Source organism: Panthera pardus, unplaced genomic scaffold (assembly GCF_024362965.1).
Source record: "Panthera pardus isolate Hobbes unplaced genomic scaffold, ASM2436296v1 HiC_scaffold_12, whole genome shotgun sequence".
NCBI classification, from domain to species: Eukaryota; Metazoa; Chordata; class Mammalia; order Carnivora; family Felidae; genus Panthera; species Panthera pardus.
In genome coordinates this window covers 105,277,360-105,302,276 of record NW_026526677.1, presented here as the reverse complement: position 1 = coordinate 105,302,276, position 24,917 = coordinate 105,277,360, and the positions used below count along the sequence as shown (strand labels likewise).

Here is a 24,917-nt window from a genome sequence, read left to right as displayed (position 1 = left end):
GGGATGCAGCTGGCTCAAACGTGACCAGACCCGAGCCACTGCACGTGTGTGTGTGTGTGTGTGTGTGGGTGTGGGTGTGGGTGGGTGTGGGTGCCACAGGCAGAGGTTCAGGAGCATTTCTACCAGTGACATCACGCTTTCTCAAAGTGTGTCTTCCTTATTTCGTTAGTGCTATGTGTAAGGAAAAGTAAGAGAAATATATTCATTATTAATGTACAGAGTGGCAGCACTACACCCAGGGTCTGATTTGTGGCCTTGGTGTGGCCAAGGTCCCTTGGTGTGCTATGCTGGAGGAGGTGCAGGTGTGGGAGTGTGTCAGGGGGCTGCTGGCCTGGCCAGAGAAGCAGTACAGGTTGCCGGTGACGAGCCCGGCTCTCCTGCTTAAGGCTGGTGGCTGCAGAGAGGTCACAGACAGATTAAAGACAGTGATAGGGGTCAAATGCCTTGTTCCAATACAGTAACGTTTTGATTTATAACATGGAGGCTAAGGGTAAAGATTGCCTTACTAGTTTTCCTCCTACCTTTTTCATGATTGTAAAAAGTTTTCTATTTTATAGTCAGGTTTCTTTATCCATCTGGTCAAAAGCTCGGTAAATATTTATGTGTCAAGTACTTTGCTATGCTAGGTCCTGGAATACAAATCCTCTGTTTCTAGAAGTCTAGTGGAGAGAGAAAAATAATTAAAATACAATATGTTGCCCAGAAATATATGTACAAAATGCAGTAGGAATCCAGGTGAAGGAACAGCAGTCTACCTGAGAAGTCAGGGAGGCTTCACAGAGAAGGTGCTATTTGAACTTAGGCTTGAGAGAGGAATTAGAAGCTTGCCAGGAGGATAAACAGGAGTAGGATATTGCACATAGGCAGGCCGACTGTGTAAATACCACAGATAAAAGGAGAGAGAGAGAGATGGAGATTGGTGTGGTGGGGAACTGTGGCTCCATATTGGTGAGACGTGAAATCTGCAGGCCCAGGGGATCGACACAGGGGAACAGTAGGCAAAGAGCAGATATGCAGGGTCTTGGATGCCATGAGAGGTGTCAGAGTTTGTTCTGTTGCCGTTAGGGAGCGTGACCTATCGAAAATTGTAGGCTGGGGTGGGAGTGCAGGTGGGACTGGGGTACTATGATTAGATCTGCGTGTTGAAAGGAGGTCTCTTTCTGGCAGCAGAGTGAAGATGGGTAGGAGGTGTGGGTAAGACTGAAGATAGGAAGATTGGTAAGGAATCTCAGGCAGTGGTCCAATTAAGAGAATGTGGGTCTGGGCTAGAGGTTGTAGGTGTGGGAGGGAGATTTATTTCACTTAGGGTTTTGAAGAAGATAAGGGGCTTGGAACAAAAGCTCAGCAAGGTTGCAGGTAGTGTTTGTTCTAGGATTGTTCTAGGTTTGTTCCAGGATTGTTAAAGAGGGCAGAGGCACATCCAGATGAGAGGAGCTGACCGGGAAGTTACCGGCTGACTTCCTAGGTTGGATACTTGACTCCTAGGCTCAGGGAGAAAACAACAGCCTTGGTTTGTGGCATTGTGGTATAAAATAGAAGTCAAAAGCCTCTGATTTGTGCCCATAACTGGTTCGTTTCTGTGTCGTTTCCCATCAGTTTTTGCCTTGGGCATGTGGGGGAAAGCAAATAATTAATTTTTACTTACTTCATGTTAATTTTAATAATTAATTTTAAATGCCAGTGTTACGTATGGTTCAGGGAGGTAATGGATTTTCCATTCTGCAGGCTATGACTTTTTTTGTAATGGGATTGCCTGAATAAGACAGTGGTTTTTTTTTTTTTTTTTAAGTTAATTTGTTACATTCCCATTGTATATATATAAAGATTTGTCTTGATTTGTCTTTTTTGTTTTGAAAATGCAATCCACAGTATTGGTGTTTCCATCGTTTTTTTTAATGTGCATTCACATCTCCCATTTGTGGTTTTTGTTTTTGTTTTTCTCCTTCTTCTTTTGGCCCTTCCATGCCATTCTTCTATAATGCACTTGACGGGAACGTTTTGTTTACTTCTTGAAAGCATCTCCTGCCCTCAAATTGTCCTCTTCAAACAAGGCTCTTGTTTTTTGAAGTCCTTAACTCTGTAGAAAGAAAGGGGAAACCCCTGCTTCACCATCACATTCCTTTATCACTAAAAGAAAAATTTCACGCACAAAAAAAAATACCTCCAAGGAGTTCTGGGAGTCTTTTTGGGCAGAGAAAGGTTAGTCGTGTGAGTCATATGCTATAGAAATTACAGAGTGCTCTGTCACTAACATCTCAAAAGAAAATGTCAAAGTAGAACACCAAAGAAACTTGCAAACAAAATATACAGAGCACTCCTTTAAGGTCGTAACCAAATTTTGCCGGGCTATAATATGTCTCCTTTAATTCTAGCCTATAATATAGGTAGGTAAACTCAGTATTTCTAATGTCATTCATTATGTGGTATTCACAGCTTGGTCTCTTTGACCTCCGAATCTGTGCTTCCTCCCCTATATCTTGTTATAGTTTCCAAGCATTATTGGTCAGTTTTTCCTCAAGGGGTTCTCGCTGAATTTAGGGTTTTATCATTCAGAATTTATGCATTTAGTGTCATTGATTCCATATCTCGCAAGTGGGGACACATGCATGCTTGCATGCACACACAGTACATCTAGACACTCAAATGTCATCTTGTCCACATTTTTTTCTGTCATTCTTACCACCATTTACCCCAAATTCTAGCAAATCTTTATTAAGCCTCTACTGTGCTTGAATCCTGGAGATTCAGGTATTTCAAGAATACAACAACGACAATGCGGGGAAGTTTAACTCTGCTCTCACCCCAAGGAGTTAACCGAGAACCAAGGCTTATCTAAATATAACACAAGAAGATAATTGTTATACAGGCCCCGAGGCTAGAGGAAAGGCTAACTCTGCCTGAAGAACCAGGGAAATTATTAGCTAAGACTTGATTAAGAAGAAGACCTTTGTGGAGGGACAGGGGGAGAGAGAAGCAAGGGGTAAGGTAGGGATGGCAGCTCCAAGCAGGTAGATCAGCATGTGCAAAGGCAGGCAGGCCAAGGAATTCGAACTGTGTAGGGAAGGTGTAGACAGAACTAGTGGAATCAAAGTGTTGATGACACATGATGGGGAAAGAGTCTGGACAGGTAGGCCGACTCAGATCATGGAGAATTTTACATCCCATCAAAATTTAGATGTGTTTCAGTGCTCTTAAAGAATTTCTCCAGGATGTTTATTTTTATCCATAGATTTTATAACTTTTTTATACTCCTGCTTTCCTTTAAAAACATCATCTTGGGGCGCCTGGGTGGCTCAGTCGGTTAAGCATCCGACCTCAGCTCAGGTCACGATCTCACGGTCCGTGAGTTCGAGCCCCGCGTCGGGCTCTGGGCTGATGGCTCGGAGCCTGGAGCCTGCTTCCCGTTCTGTGTCTCCCTCTCTCTGCCCCTCCTCCGTTCATGCTCTGTCTCTCTCTGTCTCAAAAATAAATAAACGTTAAAAAAAATTTTTTTAATAAATTAAAAAATAAATAAATAAATAAAAACATCATCTTGTGATCTCTGAGGATTCTTCTTGAATTTTAAAGAATTCCGACACATGTAGGAAAGATGGGACTCCATGGAAAAATGCAAAATTATTCCCGCAAATTGTACTTGGTTTATTCTTCTTATGAAAATCTCTTTAATTGCTAAATGGGTTGAATAATTGAACTGTTTTAGCTATCTTCTTTGTTGAAACTGAGAAAGTGCAAATCAAAACTAGTGTAAATGATAATTTTTGTCTCTGTTCATAAGAGATAAAATGCGTAGAAGTATCAGTGTTTCATTGTAATAAATACAGAAACACGGCTTTGAAATCAGTTTCTAATATATGCTCTTCCAATGAGTAAAGACCTCAGCCACTGATGGGCCATGGGTCCATCCATACCGGTGTGTGTTCATTGCCTCGATTATGAGACCTCCAGCCTTTGCAAAACACCAGGCAGAATGCAAAGGAATATTGGCTTTTGTTGTACAGTTGCGGTACTCTTTCCTTTTAGCTGTTCTGGCAAAGACTGTTCAGGCACGAAGTTGACAATAAATAGGTGAAGGACATTTTGTTTTATTCTTCACCTTTCCTAATCTGAAATGTTTATAATAAATACTTAAAGATAAAAATGTATGAATTACTTGGAGGAAGTTTTCAGAAAGTATCACAATTCAAACAAGGCTTCACATAAAGAATGTGGAGTGTGCTATCAGACACGACTGGTGCAAATTCGGGCTGTGCCACTTAGTGGCTGTGTGACCTTGGGCTGATTATTTAACCTCACTGTGCTGTGTTGCCATATATATTAAACAGATTAATCTGTTTCTCAGGAATATTGCGAGAATTAGTGATAATGTTACAGACGAGGGGTAGCAGGTAAGAGTATGGTCTCTAGAACCAGACCACTTGGCTTTGAACCATGGTTCTGCCACTTACTAGATGGGTGACTTTGGACACATTACCTAACGTCTCTGTCCTCAGTTTCCTTATCTTTGAAGAGGGCATGATAGAAGTTCATATCTCATACTGGTTACCAGTTAATATTTGCAAAGTACTTAAAACAGTGCCTGGTACATAGTTAATGCCATTTAAGTATTAAATAAATTGTTAATTAAAGTTCCTGGCACCGTGTAAACACTCACTAAAAGGTAGCTATTACTTGTGTTCAGTATATACCTGATTCCATGTGAAAACAAGTCCTGAAAATTTTCATAGCCTTATAATCGCCCCTACCATGTTTTTTGTTTTTATTTAATCACCAAGGCCTTAAAGCCTTATTAATACAAGTCACAGAGGAATAAGACAAGTTTATCACTTATATTCTAAATTGTCTCTGCTCCATACAAATTAATTATTTTTCTGAGAGCGATCTTAAATGTAATCAGTAATGTGTAATAGCCTGATGGATCTGACCTGTGCATCACAAGTCACTTGTCTCCAGCCCTTGAGGAAGGCTTCCCTTCTGAATAGACCGTGATCCCCGAGTAGCCCTTCACCTCTCATTATTGCTTCTAACAATCTTCCTGTTTACTAGAAGACCTTGGGACAGGGTTTCTGGATATATAATTCCAGTTTTGTGTCCTGAAACCAAAAAAGGGTGGGAGAGACTGAGATAGGTTTTATTAGTAAAATATTTATAAAAAGTCTTCCATTGGTATCCTTCTGCCACTAGTAGGATGTGAAAAAGAGCTTTGCCTCAGCAAACACAGTGATACCTCGTGTTTATCCTTTAAGCCCACTTAGCACTAGCAGCACATTAAGCCGGGACTGTGGAAGACAGCTCAGAGGGTTTTGTTGAGTTTTGTTTTCTTTTGTTTTCCCCCTCCTTTTCTCCCTTCGTGCTCTCCACCCCATTTGGGGCTAAGGAAGACCATCTATTTGCTTCTTAGCCCACTGAACCCTCTCATCGGACAAATGTCTCACACTGGTCAGCAGGATCACATTTCATCTCAACTGTGGTGATCATTCTCTCGGTGCCCTCCTGTCAGGTGGAAAGGGAGTGACTGATGTTTGGAAGTAAGCTGTGCAGCTGGCCTTTTCTTGCAGGGTGGGGGTGGGGGCAGCAAAGCACATGGTGATGTCAGTATCCTGTCAGTATTCCGTTTACCCAATGTGTCAGCTTCGTCCCTACCCCCGTCCCACCTTTCATTTGTCACCTTTCATTTCCTCATAATTGTCTTCTTTGCTCCTATCGTCATAATTACAAAAGAGGTGTATCTCTCCAGCGAGACGGGGTATCTGAATTCTACTGGTAATTTTAGAAACAAGGATAAAATTAACCCTAAAGCCATCTGCTACTCTGTAGGAGAATTTTTTTAATTATAAATTAGACATTATAACACACTGCTGGGGATTAAAAATTGCCTTGGTTGTGTTGATTCCTAGAATTCATTTACTTTTTCTTAGCTTGAAGACTGGTTTTAAATGTTTTGTTTTTTTCCCTTTTCAGAAAAAAATTAATTTACCTAATGACTTCTGTTTAGTCTTTGTGTCATTTACGTAAAAATCCTGAAAGTATTCAATAATTATAATCATTTTGCAACAATAAACAGTGACAGACTGTTTAACATTTTCTATATCTATTTCACAACCTTCATTTTATTCTGTTTCCTGGCTCCTTGAAGAGTGGTCTGGGGACCAGCAGCATGAGCATCACTTTGGAGCTTGTTGGAAATGCAGAATATCAAGCCCAGCCCTAGACCTGCTGAATCAGCACCTGCCCCTCAGCAGGTTTTCCAGGTGGCTCGTATGCCTGCTGACGTTCGATCTGTTTCATGGCCGCAATCAACAGAATTCTCTTGTGCTTGGTTCCCGTCAGACGGCAATTATCAGGATCAGCTTATTTATTCTGTGCAAGGCCTTGTTATTCCTAAAACACTGGCCCTCTGATAATGATATTTGGGCACAGATAACTTATTTAATTTAGTGATGACAGTAATAATAATTGGCATTTGTTGTCAGTAAGATAACAGGTGAATCACTTTGAGAGTATAAAGCAGACAATCATAGCAGTTCTAGTACAGTTTTCAAATATATCCATGGTCTGTTACTGGTTACTTAGATAAGAGGTTGTTAGAGCACTCCACTTTTGAGGCCAAGTTCATTTCCATGAGAGTCCGTCAACAGTAATTGCGTCTGTTCTGTGGTTAAACAGTCTAGTCCAAAACCTCTCTTCTGTAGACATTTCAGGCCTCACAGAAACCAGGTGAGAGAATATGGGTATACTGGGAAATATCAAAGCCATTGTTAAGAGTAAAACCCCTGGAGAACATGGATCTGGGATCTGGGCACATACCATCTCACATGAAAGGGCAAGAGGTCTCTTCAACACGTTGTGCATTCTTAAAAAGAACATGGGTTCCTGGGGTGCCTGGGTGGCTCAGTCGGTTGAGCGTCCGACTTCAGCTCAGGTCGTGGTCTCGCAGTTCATGGGTTCAAGCCCCACATTGGGCTCTCTGCTGTCAGCGAGGAGCCTGCTTTGGATCCTCTGTCCCCTTCTCTCACTACCCCTCCCCTGCTTAGGCGCTCTCACGCTCTCTCGCTCTCTCTCTCTCTTTCAAAAATAAGTAAGCATTAGATAATCTTAAAGAGTATGGATTCCTAAAATGAATGTAAGTATATATTTCTGACATTTACTTTGTAAACATCTTAATTATTTCCATTTACTCATTAAGGATGCTGTTGACATATCAGGTAATATTATAGAGAAGAGAAAGCCCTCAGTTGTCAATTCTGTTGGCAGAGGGATCAATTAGGAAATCTCTCATCTCTACTAATGTAAAGGACTTTTCCTGGGTTTATGACAGCCTTACCTCCCATTGTGAGTTGGATTAAACTTCTCTGACTAGCAAAATTCTTGGAACATCTGTGATTTAGTTTAAAAGAACACCTGGCTTGCAGTTTAAAAAAACCTGTATTTGAATACTGGCTAAGCCAGTCATAGCGACAGGTACTTGGGCAAGTCTTCTAACCACTTGGAGCTTCAGTTTCCTTGTTGGTAAGACAAGGACAGTCACATTTCATAGAACTGTCATCACAATTAAATGAAATAACATGTTACAAAAATACCAAGTGTGTAATGCCTAATCCAGTGTACGTTTGACATAAATGTTTTTTGGATTTGATGATAACTAGACCGTGTTGAAGGACTAGTTGTCGTTTGTTTCTAAAACTTCTAATGATTTCGTACTGAACTTTCTTAAAATTAAGAACCTGAGATTCTTCGAGAAAGATAGGGGTTTTTTTTCCTACTATGTTCAAGAAATGTTGAAAATCATGATTGATCTGACAAATTCAAGGTGTGTTATGAGGGAGAGTTCAGTTACTCCCTACACAAGACAGATTGCTGCAGAGGAAAGAAAGTTTTTATATCTTCAAAATTTTCTAAGAGTTGGTCAATCGTGTATGAATAAAAGTAGTATCAAAATAACACTAGACTGAACCACGGATTGCAGTGAGAAGTATTGGTGTCAATTCATGAGTTGTTGGGTTTTTTTCTTTTAAATACATATACATATAGAAAGGAACAAGAATAGATATGAGGGGTATACATGGCTTTTAGCATTCATACATATACTTCCTAACTCTCTATGCTGACACGGACTAGAAGCAAGTGACATCCCAGCTACAGTGAGTACATGTAGGTCCTAGTCTTGGTTTATTATTTTTTTTAAGTTTTATTGATTGATTTTAAGAGCGAGAGAGAGGGTATCCTAGCAGGGAAGGGACAGAGAACTCCAAGCAGGCTCCGCACTGTCAGTGCAGAAGCTGATGGGGGGCTCGAACCCACAAACCGAACAGTGAGATCATGACCTGAGCCGATATGAAGAGTAATAGTTTCATCCGACTGAGCTACCCAGGCACCCACGTCTTGCTTTCTACATACCATTCCTCTATCAAAGTAACCAGAGCTCCTTGGAAAAGTGGTTGGTTCCAGAGTGGAGGCAGGGAAAATACAAAAGAAGCCTGAAACATCTTCTGGTGCCAGAGATAAGGAAATACTTGAAATAAAATGACATTTTAAAAAGATGGGGACGTGTTGAAAGGATATAGAAACCAACCTGAATTAGTTTCTCATGGCCAAAGCGAGAACTATTTGAGCATCAAAATAAATAACAAGAGTATTATAACACACATACAAAAAATAAATGTTCATGATAAATACAATGATAATATTATAAATAATAAATGATTTAATGAATAAATAAAAGGGGAAGAAGGGACAACTCCTCCTTAAAGAAGAATTGTAATTAATAAGTGTAGAAGAAATGAGGGAAATGAAAACTCACCATTAGAACATTACAGTAGTCATTGCTGCAGTGAAGATCTACCAGGAGGGGCACCTGCGTGGCTCAGTTAAGCTCAGTTTATTAATTATAATGGGGCAAATAGTAACTTTATAACAGGGAAACCCAACAGAAAGCACCCTAAGAGATCAAGGTTAATAATCCCACCACGAATTAGACGTGCTACCATGCATCCCCTGATCCGATGCACTGAGAAGAGCACTCTACCTCTTGAAGTTCTGCCCCAAAATCCATAATCTGAACCCAGTCATGAGAAAACACCAGGCAAACCAGACTGAGGGACAGTCTATAAAATATGTGACCTGTACTGTATTGTTGCATCTTTTCTGAAAATCTAAAATTACTTTAGAGTTGAAAGTTAAATAATATCAATGTGAATCCAGCATTCCACGGCCTAAGTTCTGTGGTGGAGAAACAGGAGTCAGAATGTCTGAAGGAGGGGCCCCTGGGTGGCTCAGTTGGTTGAGCATCCGACTTCAGCTCAGGTCATGATCTCACAGCTTGTGAGTTCAAGCCCCGTGTCGGGCTCTGCATTGACAACTCAGAGCCTGGAGCCTGCTTCGGATTCTGTGCCTCCCTCTCTCTCTGCCCCAACCCACTCACATTCTGTCTCTGTCTCTCTCAAAAATAAATAAACATTTAAAAAAAATTTTTTTAATTAAAAAAATAACTGAAGGACATAGCAGCCATCATTGTTGGTACTAACCTGCAGATCAGAGGTAGAGAGTACACAAAACTAGACAGGTGTTTGCATTCCAGCCAGAGCCACCCCGGATCTGGAGGTAGCATAAAGAGAAGAATGCCCAAGTTACTGTTTTCACAATGGTTTCCAAAAGTCTGACGATAATGTGGGGTCTTTTATTATTCTCTGTTGTCAGGAGTCTCTCTTCAGTGTTTGCACAGCAGTTGACATATAGGCCCTCAAATGTTGAATGAAGGAATGAATCTGGTTACTGTGATGAAACACTGACCCATTCCATTTGAATAAAAGGCAGTAAGCAAATCCTGCACAGCCATGCCATTTTCGTATCTCATCGTTCTCACTCACCCCTCGTTGCACTTAGATGCATTTAGGCAGAAAGCTGCAGACTGTGAATGAAGCAAATTAGGTTCCTGTGAAGAAGTGAAAAGACTTTTATTTTTAAGTGCCTTTCTATTGCCACTTCTTAAACCTGACAATTATTACCTTACTCAAAAATAGCTACATATCACAGTGCCAGGGAGGGACATAAAGGTGGTGGTTAACAGCAAGGGCTCTGTAGTCAGACTTCGTTTCTATTACAGTTTTTCAACGTAAACGCGAGGTAGTTGACTTTCTACCCTCACTTTCTCCTAAAATACAGATGTCTCATAAGATTATTAAGAGGAAACCATCTTCAGGGTGCCTGGGTGGCTCAGTCGGTTGAGCGTCCGACTTTGGCTCAGGTCACGATCTCACGGTTCATGGGTTCAAGCCTCACATTGGACTCTGTGCTGATAGCTCAGAGCCTAGAGCCTCCTTCGGATTCAGTGTCTCCCTCTCTCTCTGCCCCTCACCTCCTCATGCTCTGTTTCTGTCTCTCAAAAATAAATAAAAATGTTAAAAAAGAAAAAAGAAGAAGAAACCATTTTCTGCAGCGCCTTGATGGCCCAGTCAGTTAAGCGTCTGACTCTTGGGTTAAGTAATTTGCCCAACGTCACACAACTCAGTGGACAACCCAGGATTTGATTTGAATCTTCCTGATTCCATAGTCTTTCTGAACCCATACCTCAGATGATTGTAGAAACCATGTTTAAGTGTTTTGACAAGGTTATAGAAGACATCTGCATATGTGCTACGATAATAGCTTTAGTGAACCTGATTGTCTTTAGGCATTGCTTTTAATGTTGCCCCAGGCTCAAGTTTCTATTTTCCTCATTTCTCTACAGGAAATTGAAGTAAACGTCTGTTTAGTGCAACTCTCCTTATAAGTTAACAGACACTTTCTTTGTCCTGAATGTGTAAAGCTGTGGTTGAGCCTGGGCTACCATAGGCACAGTGATGCTTTCCCAGCTCTGGCTCTCGCCTTGCCTATGAAATGTACCAGTGAGAGAGCCTAGGCAGTAAGGAGGCCAGGCCACCAGGCCCCGTCACTCCTCTGAGAGGACACAATCCACCAGGGCCCAGGGAACATCAGATTGAAGTTCTATAGTGACTCTTCGAGATGTTCAAACTTTACAATGCTATTCAAAGGGTATCCTCAACTTACATGAGCCTAAAATTCCTCCTGTGATTAAAGTTTAAAGTACAACAGTTATTGGACCTATTTCAGGATCTCCAGACACACATCCTGGAGCTTCTTGGGCTTTAATACGTGAGTGAAGTTAACATTTTCCTCTTTAAATGTTACTGGAATTTCTAGTCCTTGACTCATTTGAGAGTATAGCTTTTCTGGAAACTTAGAAACCTACATCAATAAGGACATACGGGTTATGATGTGGTATGAGTAGTTAGTCATAGAGGTGGAGTTGAGAAGGTAAGACCTCTCTGACGGTCCTTTGGGAAAGCAGAGTGTAGGACTGAACTGTGGTCCCATGATGAAGGGAGAGGTTCGCCCTGCCTGGTTTGTACTCTTGGATGCCAGTGTTCCACCAGGTCTGGACGGTGCCTGAGGCTCTTCCCCACGTGCACCCTCACTTGTCTTTGGAACCCTCAGAGTCCTCTCCACTTTCCTGTCCTTCCTGTATATTTTCTCAGAACCTTTGTTTCTGAAAGGCAGTAGTTCGTAATGATGGCTTCACGAAAAGAGAAGGGAGCTGACCTTTGACATCTCCCATGCTCTAGGCACTTTACGTGTTTCATCTCATTTAATCCTCACAGCATCCTGTCTGGGTAGGTAGATTATCACTACATTTATAGATGAAGAAATTTAAGTTCAGGGAAGTTGAGTCGTCTACCAAAGGGGCTTGAAGCTAGAAAAGCAGGAAAACCGGAAGTCTGCTCTCATCCTCCTTAACTGGAGAGATTGTGCTCTGCTGTGAAGCTGTGGTGTTGGGGGTTGTGACTGTTGTTGACTGTCACTGCTGCTTGCCACGAGTTTGTATGTCAGTGAGCCAAGGGAACGCTTCGCCTGCAGTTACTCACATATGCCGTAGTCTCCCAAGTGTGAACAGTGTGAGTTGATGTTAAGTCACCGGATCCTCACAAAAACCTGCCAACTACGGATGTTTATTATTTCAACTTTGCAGATGGGGAAACCAAGGCTCACAGAGATTGATACAGAGTCACACAGCCAGTGAGTCTGGAACTGGAGATTTGATCCAGTACTCATGGGGACACCTTTTAAAGCTCACTATCCCTGCAGCACCCTACACCAGCCAGGAGTAGAGCCAGTTTCTGTCACTAAGGCAGTGTTCTCCGGTCAGGAGTCTTACAACATAAGACAGTATTCCTGTAACTTACAAAATAACAGGAATTTGTTTCCTGAAGGCTTAGCAAAAGGGCACAAGCTTGCATTTATACCGAAACTCACTGAAATTGGTCTTTTCGTGCATATTGAAGGCATCTGAGTAGTGTTGCCAAAGTGCCTGCTGTGTAACAAAGCTATAGATTCAGTATGACTAATGTTATTTAAGGGAAGGCCGTTCACTGTTTTGAGGTATAATGCCGCTCATTCTGTAAATGAGTAAGTGATAGGTGTCTTGTGGCTGGCTGGGCCAGAGAGCCATCACATGATAATGAGCTATTCAGATGCACATCTGCTTAAATCAGAATGTATGGGCCAACTCTTAAAGAATTGTGACCTGAGAAACACGGGACTCAGTTGCCTTAAGAGGTTCTAGATCTTGCTACCTTGGGTAACGGAGCCGTCGTGTTTAGGTAAAGATCTTAAATTTTTACTCATTTGTTTCTTTCCTTAAAGACTACAAAAGATAAAGAGCTCATGGGGCCCCTGGCTGGCTCGAGGTTGAGCATGTGACTCTTGATCTCGGGGTCATGAGTTCAAGCCCCATGCTGAGCATGAACTTACTGAAAAAAAACTTTAACTTAAAAAAAAAAAAAAAGAAGAAGATAAAGAGTTCTTAATCATGGAGTAATTGAAATTCTAAGATTTTCTAATTCAAGTTGGTTGTCCACACCAATGGATTTTCTTTCGGCCTTAAAAATACATGACCTAAAGTCTTTTTCCAGCCTCTCACTCATTGTCTTGGAGAAAAAAACTTGATAGATTTATACATTCGTTCATTCCACAAATATTTATTGAATACTTGATATTTGCTAGTCACTGTGCTCCGTGCTGAGGACACATCACAAGATCAATGCTGTTCCTCACAGAGCGAATAGTAGTGCTATCGTTGATACAGCATATTGTAAAATTTGTTACAAGAAACTCAGTATAGTTTGAGAACACAGATGAAAGTAACATTTATTTCCATCCCAATAGATTTCGGTTTTGGAAATTTCTTTAAAAGTGGTGAACTGCTGGCAACATGGTGTGGCAGCCCTCCTTATGCGGCCCCCGAAGTCTTTGAAGGGCAGCAGTATGAAGGACCACAGCTGGATATCTGGGTACTTGTTTGCTTTGCCGTGTTCAGTGCATCTATGACAATGACCCTTGGTACTTAGGCCCATCGCCGAAGCTCTTGGTACCTAACACATAGGCCGTAGTTCATACTTTCCCCGCCCACTGGACTGTAATTTGAGCATCTTGAATTTGATTCTAGGAAAGAATTTCTAGGGGCAGATGTTATTACTTTAATATCAGCAATAATTTTAAGTAGTAATCAAAAGAAATTAAATTCAGATCTTTGAGTATTTGTTTTAGGATATTTTATTGCAGTAGTCCGAGTTTTCGATTTTTTTTTTTTTTTTCTTTTCAAATTCTGAGACAATAGTAAATCCAAACAGGAATTTTTCAGCCCAAATGATCTTAAGGGCCCTGGGGATGTTTAGGAAAACAAAGAGTGTTTAAAGTTCTCAGAGGAAAAGTGACTGCACTGTCTTCTTTCCTAGAGCATGGGAGTGGTTCTTTACGTCCTTGTCTGTGGAGCTCTGCCTTTTGATGGACCAACTCTTCCAATTTTGAGGCAGAGAGTTTTAGAAGGAAGATTCCGGATTCCCTATTTCATGTCTGAAGGTAACAAACTTGTTCCTCTTAGAAATGTGCTCTGCAAACTTTGTGCTCTGAGTGAAATGCCTGGGAAAGGCTTCCCTTGTTCTAAGAGTTTGGTGCCATACGAAGTGACTGAGTCACTTCAGAAGCCATAGAAATAAGCTGCCCCCTCCATGTAGGTGAGCGACGCTCCAGCCTTCCTACTTGTGACTGAAAACGGAAAGTTTTCCAGGTTAAGAACAGCACGTCTTCGCATGTGCTCTGGGTCTATAAATGTCCCAGGTTTATTTTAGACTCAGAGAAGCACTTTGTAGACAGAGTCACAACTATTTCACTCTGAGTATGAAGTACATTTTCCCGTATCTTTCGGTGAAAAGTTGAAAAATTGAGTTTTTTAATTGAATTAAAAACTGGCAAAGCTCTTGAATTGAGAGGAGTTGCCCTGACCCCTCCCCGTCTTGGGCTGGCAGGTTACATGCAGCCGACTGGGTTGTTGCCGCAGTTCCATTTACTCCATAGCTTTGGGTGACCATCCTGAACTCTGTCACTCCTAGTGATGGTAGAAGCTAACCTCCAATACTTAAGAGCACAGACCTTGGAGCCAGACTGCCTGGTTTTAATCCCGAGTCCACCACTCACTGGCGGTCTGACATCGACAAGTGATGTCACCTGTCCGTGCTTCCTCAGTCTTTACAATGGAAATAACAGTGGTTCCTTGTAAGAGCCTTGTGAAGATTAATTGAATTAATCTCTGTAAAGCACCTTGCGGGGTGTCTGGCGCCTAGTGAAGGGTATAAGGCCGGTCACGTGGGCTGGTAGAGAGCATGGTGTCGGCTCTGAGAATTAGCTGCTGCCTGAGTCACAGCAGTGCAGTTTCTGAAATGTAATCACAGGTGAATAACGCTTCCCGTGCGTTTCTCTCAGCTACACCAATGGGGAGAGGAGATCAACAGTCTGCCAGAGAGCTCTCGCCTCACTCACTTACCCTTAATGTATCAGCCTCAGAAGGGGCTCAGGATCCATTTATGTGCTCGTTCTAGGAAGAAGGCTTGTTTTTGTCCTCAGCAGAATCTTAGTCCATGTCTAGATCTTTTCAGTTGAGAAATACGATGGAAGGGTTCATTTAGCACAGAATCGGACAGCCCTACACCCTCCTGTTTTTCTTAAGTATTCATTCACGTGATGGTTACTTTTGTGTCAACACTCACCACGTGAACCTGACAAATACAACTGGCTTTCATGTATTCATTTGAACTTCTGCTTTCCAGTGGGCACTGTGGAGGATACAGAGATTAATGCTGTTGTACAAAGTCACATGACTGAAGCCAATACCCTGAAGTACAAGATGATTTACGTGACTTTTGTAACATTGTGTTTCCATAGATTGTGAGCACCTTATTCGAAGGATGTTGGTCCTAGACCCGTCCAAACGGCTAACCATAGCTCAAATCAAGGAGCATAAATGGATGCTTGTAGAAGTTCCTGTTCAGAGACCTGTTCTCTATCCACAAGGGCAAGAAAATGAGCCATCCATTGGGGAATTTAATGAGCAGGTTCTGCGATTGATGCACAGCCTTGGAATAGATCAGCAGAAAACCATTGAGGTAAAGTGATGAGAGATTTGACTGAAGATATCTTAGGATTCTCCTGTGCTCAGTAACATGAAAGCTTGTGTCCACACCCACCATCCTGGTGTTAGAGCATGACCATTCCCATCACCTCGGCGTGTCCAGCTTCCCCTGAGGATTGAAATCAGGCTATTTCATGTTTGCTTCTTTATTCAGTATATAAATTCTTCCCTTTGCCCCATCTGCCAAAAAATCAAGAGGTAGTTTATGTAGGTTTGAAAAAAGACAAAGATGGGAACTTAACAAAGTAGAAAATTTCTTGTAAGGGGAAGGGTAGAGTTTTATCCAAGTCATAAGCTACTTTCTATGGAGAATAAATATACATACAGATAGGGAACAAGGCTGAGGGCTGAACAGGAAACCACAAGAGTAGGCATCAGGTTCAGGATTTAGGTTGTGAACTGGAGAAACTGAGAAGGCAAAAACAGCTGGATTCCAGAATTGGAAGTTCTTTGGGTCATAGAACCGAGAGAGTCATGAATCTTGGAAGTTCCTCATCCCTTTGATTTCTGCCCTTTGGTAGGTAGCGTATCCATAGGGAAATACGTTTTTATTACCTGCACAACAGGAAAAAACAGTGCTTTTATGGAGGAAGCACAGCGAGAAAGAACACAAAATGCTTCTTAGGAATATCAAGTGCTCCAAACCGTGCTGCCATTAAGCAAAACCAGACTGGCTTTCCTGCCTGGCTCATCATGTGCTCAGCGATGTGTTTGTGTCCTTGTCCATGAGGTAGATTTCGAATGGCAGCTGTAAGTGCAGTCCCACAGGCCTGTGATTTTTGTCAGGGGTGCTCTACGTCCGAGGTGCCCTGCACAGCACCCGCGCTGGCTGTCGGGAGGGGTGAGAAGCAGGGGAGCTGTTGTTCCTCCATCCGTTAGTGTCCTGGGGAAGCTGGCCGGCGAGGGGTGTGAAAAATTGGGAAGCAACTTTATTTTCAAGCTTTCAAGAGGGTGGGACTGCAAAAACAAGGGGAAAAAATTACCTAACAACGGAGACACAGTGTCTCTCAATCTCCCATCCAAATGTTACTCTCCAGCCCAAAATAATCACCAGGAATTTCCCCAAAGACTTTAATCATTCACTTCAGAGTTTGCAATAGTTTGGACTTGTGTTGAAGTTAAGGAATTAGAGTCTCTGAGCTCAGGTTGCTAACTGACTTTACACCATAGTTACAGCTAGGAGACGGAACCTCACAACCCCATTGCAGACTTCCTACATGAGAAAGTGGTGGTATTTTCTTCTGAATGCAGAGAAATAAATGGAGCCTGTGAATGTAGAAGAGGGAGTCACTTAAAAGTATCACCCTTTATGTAATCAATATGAGAAACTCTCTTTCATTTTAATTTTTTTTTAATTTTTATTTATTTTTGAGAGAGAAAGAGAAAGAAAGCATGAGCAGGGGAGGGGCAGAGAGAGAGGGAGACACAGAATCCGAAGCAGGCTCCAGGCTCCGAGCTGTCAGCACAGATCCCAACATGGGGCTGGAACCCACAAACTGCGAGATCGTGACCTGAGCCAAAGTTGGACGCTTAACCAACTGAGCCACCCAGGCACCCCTCATTTTAAATTCTGGAACAGCTTTTATTTTGAGACACACTGTTCATTGTGTTTAAGAACACATGGTTTCTTCCCTCCTTTTTCAGAAAGATGTACATCATTGGATTGGTTTTCATGCTTCTTTGACTTCAGCACTTGCTTTCTCTTTCAGTCTTTACAGAACAAGAGCTATAACCACTTTGCTGCCATTTATTACTTGTTGGTGGAGCGTCTGAAATCACACAGGAGCAGCTTTCCTGTGGAGCAGAGACTGGATGCCCGCCAGCGTCGGCCCAGTACCGTGGCTGAACAAACAGTTGCCAAGGTAACACCATATTAGCCAGTGGTCTCATCTCTCAGGTGCCTATTCATATATTTGACACATTTTTCATCTTGTAGTACAACAAAGGGTTAGGATTTATCCTCTACCCTGTTTTTCTGTAAAGTTTCTGCCTGTCATTATTAGATTCTCAAATGTTTTAACATCTTCCTATTTCTAAGGATTAATTTTATTTCAGTTGGTTTAAGAGACTTCTCATTTTTTTAATCACTGACTTATTGTGAGAATTAATGTAATGGGCCTATATAGTTGATTCCATGTAACAGATCTTTATTGCAGATTCACTGCGTGCAGGCTCCTATTATTAGGTACGATAGGGGATAGGATGTACGAAACCCAGGCATGGCCTCAGAGACCTTACAGTATAAAAGCAAAGTAAGACAACATCATAAATAACCGTCATTCGAAACAGAAAGAGATAAATGCAGGACAAGAACTAAGGGCAGAGGAGAAAGTGACACTTCTGAATGGAAAGGCTTTGTGAGAGAGACAGCATTTTGACGGATCTGGAATCCTCGGGGACGTGGAGGTGGGGGCAGGGGCGGTAGTGATAGTGGGAGGCCTGGTATGGAGGCCGCAGAAGCAGCTCGAGCACAAGTACTCAAGTGTGCAAGGGCAGGGTAGGCTCTGAGTAGCCCACCGGAACCGAAGCATACCAGGGAAATGAAAAAGTTGGAGCCGTGCTGTGAAGGGCTTCCAATGCCAAGGTAAAGAGTTTACTTACAGTTCAGGAAATTAGGAGGAACGGTGGGAGACTTCAGCAGGAAAGTGATAAAATCATATCCCGGCTTTAATCTATTAATCAGTGACATCATTGGGAAGGAAAGATTGGACAGGGAAGAGAAGAACTTTAGAGAGAGCAGTTGGGAGACGAGTAGTAAATACCGCAGGCTTGACCTAAGACCTGCTGGTGGGGGCACTGGACGCCCTCGGCTGTGGTTTGCAGAGGCACCGTAACACGGTGGTTAAAGCAGTCGTTATGGAGCAAGCCCAGACTGGGCCACCTCCTGCTACCTGACCTTCAGAAGGTTTCTCAAGGTCTTTCTGTGCCTTAGTTTCCAAATCTATAAAACGGAGTAATCATAGAATGTTCTGATGTTTAAATTAGTTGATAATTGTGCAACACTTAGAGCGTGTTCCGTAAATGTTTATTTTATAAAGTAATAAATGTTAGGGAGGAAGGAACAGCCATGACTTGGAAATGATCCCTTTCTTAAGCCCGAGGCTGGGAGAGTCAGGGATGGCACGGACTCCGGACTCCATTGCTTGAGAGGAAGAAGAGCTGGATCCCAGGATAGAGGCCGAGGCTAAAGGGAGCTGGGAAATCAGCCACATAGAGGCTGAGGAGAGGAATGGTTCATTCAGATGATCTACCAGGATTCCCGTTGGCTTCTGTGAGTGCCTGCTTTGTTCAGAGGACAAGTAGGAGCAGAAGTTCTGGCCATATATTTCTTGTTTGGCAGTGTAACAAAGTTTACAGAATTTAGTACAATTTTGCATTGGCTTCTACAGAACATGTGAGGCGGGAGGACCTAACAAAACTAAGATCATCTTGATCTTAGTAGGCAAATGGTATATACACTGTTATACATACTTTAGTGAATATTGATACTGATGTCACGTATGGACAGAGTTCCAAATATTGGGTCAGATTCTCTCTGAGCGCTTGGAATCCTTCAAAGTTCCAGAGTTGAATGGTATTGCTTTCAAGACAGGAGGGGGATACAATGAAAATTCTAAGCTGGGGGAGTAACAGTGAGGTGTAGTGGTAACCGCCCCCCTCTGGGAAATGCTGACAGGGAGCAGGGTAGGAAGCAGGAAAGGCCCCCCAAAGCTGTGGCAGGCTTTCCCTCCCAGGTCTCTTCATTCTTGCTCACAGTACACAGGCCAGGGGATGGGGTTATGTAAATGATTGACCCTGAGCACGTGCGTATTACTGCACATGATGGCCTTTCTTACCGAAGCTTAAAGAAGATTCCCTGGGAGAGCTCAAGTTATGTCTGATTTGGCTGAGAGTTCAGATCTATAACGTAGCTTCTTATGTTTTTTTTATTACCAAGCACCACATGAGTTACTTTCATTTTAAGCACTGACCCAAATTGTCATAGAAAGCTACTTACTGAGACTTAAAAATGTGTCTAATTGAAGTAGAAGTCTTCAGTGTTCATTCAGTAGGCTTGTCCAGAGTGCCTTCTGGATGCTAAGCAGCAGGCACTGGGCTCAAGAAGATGCTCCCTTCCCTAGGAGATTTCACATTCTCATGGTTTGTTGAACTTGTTAAAAAAAAAAAATAGATTTCCCTGGGCTCAAAGTTTTAGTGGAGGCTTCTCCCTTTAATTCTTTGTTGTATTGTTTTAAAGAAGTGGCAAATCAGGGCACCTGGGTGGCTCAGATGATTAAGCATCCAACTTGAGCTCAGGTCATGATCTCAAAGCTCATGAGTTCGAGCCCCACTTTGGGCTCTGTGCTGACTGGAGCCTGCTTCGGATTCTGTGTCTCCCTCTCTCTCTGTTCCTCCCCCACTCTTGTCTCTCTCTCTCTCAAAATTTAACATTAAAAAAATTTTTCTTTTTAAAATAAAGAAGTGAGAAATCAGTTATAGTTGGTGAAACGATAAGAAATTAAGGAAACCACATGATCCCATGCAGAGATTGCACGAGCCGTGGAATCACACAGACCTTGGGTTCCATATCCTGCAGTGCCCTGAAATATAAACTGGAAATAGAAGCACCTACTTCATAAGTTTGCTACAAAGATACAATCAGTTAACTTCTACCTGCAGCTCAGTTCAGCAAATAGAGTCCTTCTTCTGTACCAGGAAACAGTCCCTGCCCGTAAAGAATTAATGGTATAGTGATAAAGTACCCATTATTACTACTTGGAAAACAGTGAGATTCCTATCTTATAATGATTTAGAGTACTTATATTTGCCATATACTCTGCAAGAGATGTTAACATCTAGTTGACGACAGGCAACAATTTGGAGACGATACGTGTCCTGCCTTTCTCTCACGAGTCCTAACTACTAGTCCTTTGCTCCAGGTTTCTATCAACTGTAAGTAGACGAGAATGAAACACTCATCCTAGTACTCCTCTGCTTACTGATTAGAGGCTGCCCTCCACAACTGTAAGGAAAGGCGTCCTGTAGTTGGCCAGGGCCACCGTAACAAAGTCCCATAGGCTGAGGGGCTTAAACAGCAAAAATTTATTTTCTCACAGTGCTGGAGGCCGCAAGTCCAAGGTCAAGGTGCCATCAGGGTTGATTTCTGATGAGAACTCTCAGCCGCTTTCTCTGTGTGCCCTCCCTCACACAGCTTATGTTCTGCATATGCAGAGAGAGAGAGAGAGAGAGAGAGAGATCCCTGGTGTCTCCTCCTCATCTTAGAGGGACAGGAGTCCTTTCGGATTCGGAGCCCACCCTTAGGACCTCATGTAACTTTAATTACCTCCTGAAAGGCTCTCTGTCCAAATGCAGTTGTGTTGGGGGTTAGGGCTTTAACATATGGATTTGGGAGGGGGAGGGGGGGAACTGGAGGTGTGGGAGGTGGACAGGACACACAGTCTGTCCATAACTGGCACATTCCTATTGGAGCAGTAAAGATTTTCCCATAGGAGAAAACATGATTTTCATTTTAATGGTCCTAAAAGAGCACAAAATCACGAGAATCAAGACCATAAACATAAGGTCTAAAAAGTCATTACAGTTAGTTGGACATGATCATTGTCTGTTGCCACTCTTGGAGAAACTGGTAACGTCTGCTTCCCTGGGACATTAGTCATCCATCTATTTATTATAATGACACATTCTTTAGTCTACAGTGCCGAGCATGCCATTTGAATAGTTACACCCTACCTTGTTCCAGAAAGATCGATTTAATCCCCTCAATGATTGCAAGAATCCTAAAAAGTAGACCGTTAAAACCTTCCATCCTATTTCCTGTGATTGGTAGTCACACAAAAATGTGTTTTTTGTCTGTCCACACCAAGTCCACAGTAGGCTGCTGGAATCCAGGTTGGACATGAAAGTTGTCCAGGAAAATGTGTTCACTTGGTCTGGTGCAGCATGATCCTGCCATTTAAAAAGGCACAGCTCCTAAGAGGGGTGACTGAGAATGAACAGCACATCCTAGTTATCGTGTTAGTACTCATTTCCAGCACCATATCATTTAGGTAATGCTTTGCCCTAATAGCTTAGACTACTTTCATACACGAGGAGCAACCTAAGAATTTTGGGAAATAGAAATTAACATTCAGCTTTAGCCTTCTATCGAAAAAATGATGAGTAGAGTAAGAAGAGTGCATGAAATATTCTTATTAGGAAGTATACATTTTATATTGTGACATGGGGCTGAAAAAAAAATTAATTTAAAATGACTAATCTTTGAAAGGGAAAAAAACTTGTTTAGCCTCAAGAGTGGCCTGGGATATAAGCATGAGGACTGATGATATTAGAAAAGCTGTTCTCTTTATCATGCTCAGAACAGTTTACACTGTTTTTTGTTTGTTTTTGGGTTTTTTTTTTTCTCTTTTTACCAACACTTTGCTATTGGTATTTTTTTTTAATGTTTATTTTTTGAGATAGAGAGAGACAAGGTGCAAGTGAGAGAGAGGCAGAGACAGAGGGAGACACAGAATCCAAAACAAGCTCTAGGCTCTGAGCTGTCAGCACAGAGCCCGACGTGGGGATTGAACCCACAAGCTGTGAGATCATGACCTGAGCTGAAGTTGGACACTTAACTGACTGAGCCACCCAGGCGTCCCTGCTATTGTTGCTATTGTATTCTTTGTCTCATGCAGCATATCTAATGATGTTAATGTTGGAACGAACCAAATATAAAGCATATTCTAAATACGTTCAAAGTATATTAAGTATAAGGTATATTTCGTCAAAAACCATCAACCTAAAATTTTAACGGAGAAACATTAAATAATATTTGAGAACAAAACGGTATTTATTTGCAGACTAATTGTTGTATTAAATTCTTGTAACCATTTTCCAACTTCAGAAGGAAGGAGGGGCGCCTGGGTGGCTCATTCAGTTAAGCGTCTGACTTCGGCTCAGGTCATGATCTCACAGTTCGTGGGTTTGAGCCCCATGGCAGGCTCTGAGCTATCATTTATGAACTATCAGCTCAGAGCCTGGAGCCTGCTACAGATACTGTGTCTCCCTCCTCTCTGCCCCTCCCCTGCTTGTGCTTTCTCTCTCTCTCTCTCAAGAATAAATAAGCATTTAAAAAGAAAAAAAAAAAAAACTTTCAAAGGAAGGAGAAAGGCAGAATTGACATTACTGACTGAAAGACCTTACATGTTACCTTTTACACTCCTGATGTCACTGTGAAATAGCAATTGTGCCCTCTTATACAGGTGAAGGAAATAGGATTCAGAGAGGGTAGGTAACCTGATAATGTTCACACAGTTAGTGAGGAATGGAGCAAGGAATCAAACCCAGGCCTCTGGAAGAGAGAAGCTAAAATTACACCATGTTGTTCCTTTTTATTTGTTTGAAGTTAAAATTCATCACCCTAAGTCCCTTCAAGTGTATAGCAGAGAAAAAGGTTGTTCCTCTGCCTTTTGGACACTAATATGATGATTGTTTCCTTAACCGTTTGGCAGTGTCTGTTACATTCAAAAGTCTTCAAATAAATTATTCTGCTAATTTTAAAGAGATGGGAGGGTAGGATTATCCAGTAGTTTCATCTTTAAAATCGATTCGTGCCAATTGTCATAAAGAAAGATTCTCTGGGGGCGCCTGGGTTCTCTGGGGGCTCAGTCGGTTCAGAGTCCAACTGTTGATTTCACCTCAGGGTCATGGGATAGAGAGCCCCGTGTCGGGCTCCGTGCTGAGTGTGGAATTTGCCTAAGATTATGTGTGTGTGTCTCTCTCTAAAATAAAAATAAAAATAAAAAAAAGAAGAAGCAAGATTCTCTGTTGTATGACGTTCTGAAAGAAGAGTTCATCATGCTTGTTTACTTAGAGTTCTTAACAGAGGAGACATGAAAATGGGCTTAAAGCCATCCAGAGCTTTCTATAGTAGGTTGACTTTCGGAAGATAAGCTGCTCAGCAAGAAGCATCTCTCCTTCCACTGGGCCAACAGGCTGTGTTCAGGCCGCACATCTCCTTGGAAGGAGGACACTCCTGTCACCACCAAGTAGCTGCCACTTCTCTTTTCTCCCTCTGCACGCATACCCTTGTCAGGAAATACATGACCATCTCACCCCACCAGCGTGTGTGGGTGTGTGGGTGTGCGGGTGTGTGGGTGTGTACCTACCCCTGGTTCGGTTTTGAGCTCCTAGACACAGGGGCTTCTCTCTTTATAATTTTTGCATAGTGATGCATTGAGGACATAGACCACCTATGTTTGCTGAGTTAAGAAACAGAGCCTTCTTAGCTTCTGTACAGAGACCAGCTTCCTTGTCATCTGTGTGATAGGCACCTCCCTGTGGAACAGGAATGAAATGTGTAGAACAATTCCCTGAGACTGCTTCAAATCAGTACCTGTACCACGTACATGTTTCATCAAATTTTTTCTGGGGTTCCAACTACTTATTCTTTCATTGTACCAGGAAGAGTTATGTTATTCCAAGAATCTTGTATATTGGTATAGAAAGTATTAATGTTCCCAAACTGCTCTTGCCATATTTTCAGGCCCAAACTGTGGGGCTCCCGGTGACCGTGCACTCCCCAAACGTGCGGCTGATGCGGTCTGCCCTCCTCCCTCCCGCATCCAACGTGGAGGCCTTTTCATTCCCAGCGTCCAGCTGTCAGGCAGAAGCAGCCTTTATGGAAGAAGAATGTGTTGACACACCAAAGGTACGAACGTGTTTGAGAGACTCTGAGCTCGCAGTTGGACCGGAACTTCAGTTTCATCCCCGAGTGTTGTACTTTGGCTTTGGTGACCTTTGTCATTTCCTCAAGTCACTCAGGAGTGTTGTTTTTTTGCAGAAATGTGAGAAAAATATCTAGGCCGAACTTGGCTCTCATTGCGGTCTTACTGTTATGGCTGTTGCGTAACTTGTCAGACCTTATATGTACTTTCCAAAATCCTTCTTTCTCTTTCCTTAAGCAGTCCCTTCCCTCTTCAGGTTTCTAGATCCCTCATCGGTATGGGATTTTTTTTTTTTTTTTTCAAATTGTAATTCTGAAAACAGAAATATAATTACTGTGTTGAGCTTCCATCTGTGTTATTATTACCTCTTTTCTGCTGCATGCGCTGTAGCTGCAAAATAATGGGCCACCTCTTTTGGACCAGCATTTTCTTTGTCTTGTTTGAATATGTTTAAATGAGGTATGTTTATCCTTGTGTGCTGAATGAAGTTGGCTTTTAATATATAGAAGATGACAGCTTCTGTCATTTGATGGATGCTTACTTAACTTTTTTTTTTTTAAGTTTATGTATTCTAAGAGAGAGAGAACACAGCAGGGGCAGAGAGGGAGAGGAGAGAGAGAATCCCAAGCAGCCTCTACACTGTCAGTGCAGAGCCCAGTGTGGGGCTGGAACTCATTAACCACAAGATCATGACC

General features: G+C 42.2%; 1 protein-coding gene across 1 annotated transcript in view; it reads left to right on the top strand.

Annotated features, from left to right (window-relative positions):
- SIK2 (salt inducible kinase 2) overlaps positions 1-24,917 on the top strand; it is a 123,121-nt gene that overhangs the window by 81,920 nt on the left and 16,284 nt on the right. The window contains 5 exon segments of the mRNA XM_019469204.2: positions 13,219-13,343; positions 13,788-13,911; positions 15,271-15,491; positions 17,227-17,379; positions 24,042-24,206. Of these exon segments, the coding sequence (XP_019324749.2) occupies positions 13,219-13,343; positions 13,788-13,911; positions 15,271-15,491; positions 17,227-17,379; positions 24,042-24,206 (788 nt within the window).